We start from the raw sequence: 6,855 nt of genomic DNA, 5'->3' as shown, positions 1-6,855 counted from the left end.
TGGTAAGAAGAAGTCAGTTTTAATGAGCGACCATCGCGTACATTATAGAAACGATTGCCATCTGTATAATCGCCAATAATAATTTATAAACCAAAATGAATCACAATTTGTGACCGTAGATGGCGCTATACCCGCTTTGTAGCGATGGCGTTTTGAAATAAATAGGTTATGCTGCGCGTTCCGACATGTTTTGTAAAACTTTACTCTAATATAACGTTTATCGGCAGGGTGGAGAGGAAAATACCAATTTTGCATTAAAGATATTGTCAACTAAATCTTGTAAACGAACAGAACGAGTGTGACACCACACAGACTGTTTCTTGTCTATATAATATGCTGTAGTAATTGCAAACGCTACTAATTTGCTTTAATAAACAAAAATGAATCACAATTTGTGACGGTAGATGGCGCTATAACCACTTTGATGTTTCTTAGCATAAATTATTATATCATAATAATAATAATATAATAATAATAATAGTATAAATCATAATATGTTCATAGCAGGAATCTTGCATTAAAGATATTGTCAATGAAATCTTGTAAAACGAACCAGACGAGTGTGACACCACAGACTGTTATCTGCGTGTCTATATTATAATATGCTATATAATTGCCAAAACCTACCTAATTTGCATAATTTTTTTTAAAATATCAAAACCCCTAGCTCTTATTCATTCACATACCAAAAATGAGCAAAATCCGTTGAACCTGAACTGACTAATGGCAAGTCCCAATTTTGGCAAAAAATTGCCATGGCTCAAAAGTACGTCGACTGGCGTGCTCCAAAGTAGGACGTTCAATATGGGAGCATAGCAGTAACAACTATACCCAATTTCAAACATATGGGTCGACGGTTCCCGAGTTATCGTTGACCGTAGCCAAATGTTGACGGACGGAAGGACGGACGTACGACCCATGGCAATAGCTCAGCTTGACGATGTCAAGGTCCGCTAATAATAGGGATTATTTGTTTAGTAACACTCACCGTGACCAGCAGGGGGCGCCATTCCGTCACCGCACCGCAGCAGCCTAGGAATGCGATGATCAGGGTGACGGCACCGGCGACGATGAATAAATAAGCAGCGATCTCGAGTACCCCTGGCGCATCGAGTTCATTCACGTCATCGGTCAACTTGGTCAGATCGTAAAACGACGACTTGTCGACCAACACCCATATACCAATCGCCAGAGCAGCCACCCCGGCAGTCTGTGCCAAAAAAAAACCACTTGTACTTTTTTTAAATATATTTCGGTATAACGTGTTGTGTTTTTTAATGTATATACAAGAAGAGGCACTTCCACTGCTCAATTTAATCATAAAAAACATTTCGTGTGAAAAATGTAACAAGTTGAAGTACATGACAAAAAATATCTGTGAAAACTACACACAAATTAATAAGAAATTATATGTGACACCTGTTTATAATTATTATTTAATTAGTACTTAAGTGCATATTTATACTGTCTTTTGGCTTTGCATATTCAGTCACTATGTATTTGTAAACATATTTACAATTATTATACTAAGCAACACATACGCTTGATAGTAATAGTAATAGTAATGTACTTTCACACCTGAATTTATAGGATAACCACATTCACATGCAAATATCTCACACAGAATTTAGTTTTGATCACAAGTGGTATTATGAAATTCGATCAGAAATACTTACAAAAAACAGGAAGTTAAACACAAACAAGAGATACTTTGAGCACGTCGCTCCACAGCTAAGGTCTGTCATCTTGAACTCTGCAAAAAATACAAACAGATATTAAAATAAAAATTTAGACAACTGCCTATCTAAGCTGTTTTCATTGCCGTAGCTGGTGAGCGGGGGGGGGGGGCAAATCAGTAGTAGTGGTATCAGGAGTGTATCAATCCTTGTGGTATCAATCCACACTCCTGGTGGTATGGACAAGAATGTCAAGAGATAGTGGGATTTGCCACCAAAGGCAAAGCACATCAATTCCACTGTAAACCAACAGATTTGATGGGAAAACATGTCACATATTGGACACTTAATTGGTAGCCGCAGATTCGTATGATTTGTAGACTAGGGCGTAGAGTTGTGAAACACGTCTACAACTTCGACACCCGCTATCACATGTACTGTAGTGCATGCAGCCATATTGCAGATATCAAATCTAGGTCCCTCGATCCGGTGTCAAGCGGGATTCAAATGACAGATATGCCATATTATACTGATATAGAACAGTCTGGCAGTGGATGTGACATTGTCGATTGAGTGCTATATGGAAGCCGACTCGGAGCTAATTCACGTCAAAACTTCACTCACTGCATGTTCACGTAATAGCACAGAATTAATTATTGCACGTTTAATTGTTTCAATATACCGCTTTATATCAGTAGCTAGTTGCTCGAACTACTATATTATGGCCCTCACTGCTACTATCACAGAACTGTGGCAGTAGTGTAACATTAACGACTCACGTACACTTAATTACGTACTCGATCACTGTCAAAATGTATGCGCGTGCCTCATCATGCATGCAGGCACTAGGCGTGGAATGCAATTTCTTTTTTTTTCTTTTTTTCTTTCTTTATTTATTTAGGCAATTATCCATCATATCCAATACATAGCATACTTTTACAATAAAATTCTGAATTCATAAAATTGGATAACTACCAAGGATATATACACAAAAAGCATGACTAGCACACTTAGGCCAAAACAAAATATAGGTGTGGTTACAGTTTCCCCGACCGACCCTATTTATTCCCATATAATTTTTTACCAGCGACCCTAAACATTTTATTGTCAATTTTCTTTAAAGTCAAAAAAAAAAATAAAAAAATGAATTGGACAGTTCTTGCTTCAAAAGGCACAGCGCACATCCTTCGGACATGGTGCGTAAATAAAATATTTCAAGAAAATAAAATGTTTTCCCTATACCCTCTACCCTATTTTTTTCGGCATGTAACACAGCGGTAACCACACATATTTTGTTTTGGCCTTATTACCTCCGCGCAACGGAGTTGCAGGGAGGTAATGTAATCGCTCTCGTGTGAGTGTTCGTGTGTGTGTTCGTGTGTGTGTGTAGCCAGCAGCGAGCCAGCTGTTATACACACGCTCAACCGATCGATCGATTCAGCACCAGCTCGCCTTAGGGCATCCAGTCAGCAGCAGCTCGCCTTAGGGCATCCAGTCAGTAGCAGCCAGCAGCGAGCCAGCTGTTATACACATGTATACATGTTACACGCTCGCGGAGGTATGCACTCTCTTTGAGTGCCCTCTGTCTAGTTTACATTGTGGTCCTTGTTTTGCTATGCCTTGAATCTAACAATTACACTACTATCAGCACTAACTATTGAAATTTGTACAAATTTGTAGTTTTAACCAGTCATACAATGGTACATTCTCATAAGACGATACAAACTTTTCTTATGCCTAATTTCAACCGAATTCTTTTAGCAAAAATCATACTCCTCTGCCTCTAATCAGACTAATGTTTCTTCCTTTTCCATCAGACATTTCTTAACACTATACTTAAAACTAGAATAAACAGAATTTGTCCAACTTAATTGCTAGTGTGGTAGAATTCCAAGCAGTATAAGTAAAAGAGTTTTCCCCACTGGCACTGCTGCAGATGGGGTCGGTGTCGTATCAGGTACTACAGATATGTACCCGAAATAGTTTTAGGTTGTTTAGTATTATGTTTATATTTTTATATGAGGTATGTTTAGGGTTAGGGTTAGGGTTAGAGTTAGGGTTAGGGTACACTTCTATAGTACAAGTCTGGTACACTTTGTGTATACATATTATAATATTAATAATGTACCTCGGGTACATGTATATCTTTATAGTACCTGATACGACAACGACCCCTTCAGCGGCACTGCTACCCACCCTCGGTTTAAAAATAGACCTCTCACCTATAGCGAACGTCAGAAGTCCATATAGTTTCAATACAAGGGTCCGGGAAGGCCGGCTTCCCTTGTATTGAAACTGTGGACTTCTGACGTTAACATGAAACCTTCTGTCATATACTGTGGGGGGCGAGATTATGTATAATGTAATATTTTAAAAACCCTATTGACCTTCATTCGCATTACCCTGAACTCTACAGGTACCCAATTTACAGCCTTCAACTCTCTAGCACCTATGTGTGCTCTAGTACCTAGGTTGAGAACACATCCAATGGTTTTATTTTGACACACTTGCAGCTTAGCCCTTGTGCGCTTTGTGAGACTGCTGTACCATCTGCTTGCATAGTCAAAATGACATTGATAAACGCCCTAGACTGTATTAAAATGCCATTGAGAAGCACCAGCCGTGGAATTTATCACTTAATTACCGTTATTGCAATAGGATATGAGGATGTTTACTGATTTACCTACATCTGTCACTCAGGAAGCAGGAGAAAAACAACACGCGAGAACAAGGATTCCTTCTTGCCCGCTGGCTCTGGTTGCGTAACATACGGGTATTCACCCGCACTAATCGCGCGCAATATTATGTCGTGTGTAAATGGACGGCGGGGATTCGGTGAATAAATAATTGTAGCATTGTTATATTATTATGATTTCTCTGGTATCATATATGTCGTACACGGCCAACAACACTAGCTGCCTATGGACGCCTTCTACTTTTGTACATCACCTATACTTTATTTATGTTAAATAACTACAGATTCATGCTCTATGCTGCGAGTTTCTGCAAAGTAGTCCGGACTCCGAACACATTTCACCAAAGCATAATATAAATCACCTCTGATTTCACCATAGAGATGTATAAATAGTACATTTATACATAGTAGTATTTCATAAATAGTTTGTTTATACATCTCTATGGATTTCACACACAAAAATGACCAACCGGTCACCATGGCTACGCCACCTGAAGGAATGTCACAACTACACGACAAGACCAATTTTACTTCGAATGCTTTCTAGACGTCCACGAGGCATCTAACTTTCGTGCATAATGCAAATTATTGCACTCTAGTGTCGAATTTCAGCGAAAAACATTAAAAATAATGCATTTTTTAGAGACGAAATAGTGCACAATTTTCGGAGGCTAACTGTTGTGTATTCCTCCTATATATAATAGCAGGAGCGTATAATGACAAATATTTGTCATTATACGCTCCTGATAATAGGAAGTAGCAATTATCCGATAGAGGGCGGTTTCGTTCGAACCGAAACCGCCTGTCACGCAATGACAATATATGTAATATAATGAGTGGCATGATGAAAACGCAATTCTATATATATATAGCTCTTGCTTCACGGAAGCTACGAGGGGGAATTCATATAGATTTCCCTTCCGGAGTCCCACGTGAAATGTGATACGCGTACACTGATTACCGTACTTCACACGTAACGAGTGCAATCGCGCAAGGGGACATATGAAACCTCGCGCGCTCTCATGCTTTATGTCTGTATCCATTATGCTTCATGGCTGAGTCCCTCATGCTTTATGTCTGTGTCCCTTATGCTTTATGGCCGAGTTCCTCATGCTTTATGTCTGTGTCCCATATGCTTCATGGCTGAGTCCCTCATGCTTTATATATCTGTGTCCCTTATGCTTTAGAATGAGAAGCCTCCGTGGACCAGTGGTTAGGCCTTGTACACTGCCCACTGAAGGCTGTGAGTTCAAACCCCGGCCGGAGCAGTGAATTTTCTCAAGGTGTAAAAACCTGGCTCTCAACATTGGAGACTGTGAATCTCCCGTGGTTCGGATGACTACGTAAAATAGCGGTGCCGTCTCCAGTAATACTAAGAACAATGAGTGGTACGTAAAAGAAACACTAAGGGCGCAAAAAAAACCTCTGGATGTGACCACCCTCAGTGCCGTTTGGCTAAAAAAACTAAACTAGCTGGCTCTACCCAAGCTAGGTCACACCCCATGGCTAGCTATAGCCCAAGCTATGGCAATCAAGCAACAAGATTTCTCAGCTTGCCGTGCCGTGCAAGCTGTGCCGTCGATCAACAGGACTTCTTGCCAAGGGACGCTATCCTGCGCCATATAGCGTCCTCATCGTAGGCGTAGCCTCGCAGTATATATATATTCTGTGTAATGCCCGTTTCGGTCTCCTAGGCAATTATTATTATTTATGCTTTATGTCCGAGTCCCTCATGCGTTATGTGACTTATGTCTGAGTCCCTTATGATTTATGTGATTATGATTCACAGTGTTTTTATTAGCTACGGCAAATAAACATCCATAGAGCTATGTTAACTGCATCAGAGTTTAGTAGATACAATAATGTAACCCAACAAGAGTAGGGCGACTCTTGTTGGGCGTGTGCGTAACTCACAGCAGTTGCATATACAAGTATGTAGCTCTAGTAACAGTAAGTAGCTCTAGTTGCCGCTGGCCAGCGACAACTGTACGCAGGCTATAGTTACTAGAGGCTAGAGCTAACAAGTATGCAGAAATTACTGTCGCAGACAGTATGTCGCTATATTCACGGGACAAGCACGGCGTGAAGATCGACAGAGAACGTGATTCTAATGCAAATACCTGTCACCTGCCGATGTTTGCTGGCGCGTTACCTTACGATGTTACGCGTAACGAGTCGTACAAACATTGAAATTCTAAGTTGCACTCTTGAATTGCGAGGAGTTTGCATAGAAAACCCATTGCATTATAAAATAACTTTACACTGGTTATTGTGTCATTCATTTCTCTTAGTCGCATTTTTGTCTTTCACGCTTTCGCTCTCTCTATCTCTGTCTCACTTTCCCGCTATCGCGAGCGCGCGCTTTCATTCTTTCTCATCACACGCTCTCTCTCTCTCTCTCTCACACACACACACACACACACGCACGCACACGCGCGCACACGCACACACACACACACACACACACACACACACACACACACA

General features: G+C 40.5%; 1 protein-coding gene across 5 annotated transcripts in view; it reads right to left on the bottom strand.

The window, feature by feature from the left end:
- The window catches only part of LOC106811894 (CD151 antigen-like), a 19,032-nt gene that overhangs the window by 3,528 nt on the left and 8,649 nt on the right, over window positions 1-6,855 (bottom strand). For 3 of the 5 annotated variants that reach the window (XM_014815626.1, XM_014815621.1, XM_014815624.1), the window contains exons 2-3: window positions 1,677-1,753; window positions 989-1,210 (exon numbers count right to left, since the gene is read on the bottom strand). In XM_014815626.1, the coding sequence (XP_014671112.1) occupies window positions 989-1,210; window positions 1,677-1,745 (291 nt within the window). In that variant the 5' untranslated portion in view covers window positions 1,746-1,753. Of the gene's footprint in view, window positions 1-988; window positions 1,211-1,676; window positions 1,754-4,359; window positions 4,469-6,855 lie in introns of those variants that run through there. The other 2 variants (XM_014815623.1, XM_014815622.1) reach the window with 2 other exon arrangements.

Source organism: Priapulus caudatus, unplaced genomic scaffold (assembly GCF_000485595.1).
Source record: "Priapulus caudatus unplaced genomic scaffold, Priapulus_caudatus-5.0.1 Scaffold588, whole genome shotgun sequence".
In the NCBI taxonomy this organism is placed as follows: Eukaryota; Metazoa; Priapulida; class Priapulimorpha; order Priapulimorphida; family Priapulidae; genus Priapulus; species Priapulus caudatus.
The sequence above is the reverse complement of the archived record's forward strand: the minus strand, read 5'-3'. Positions and strand labels throughout refer to the sequence as shown.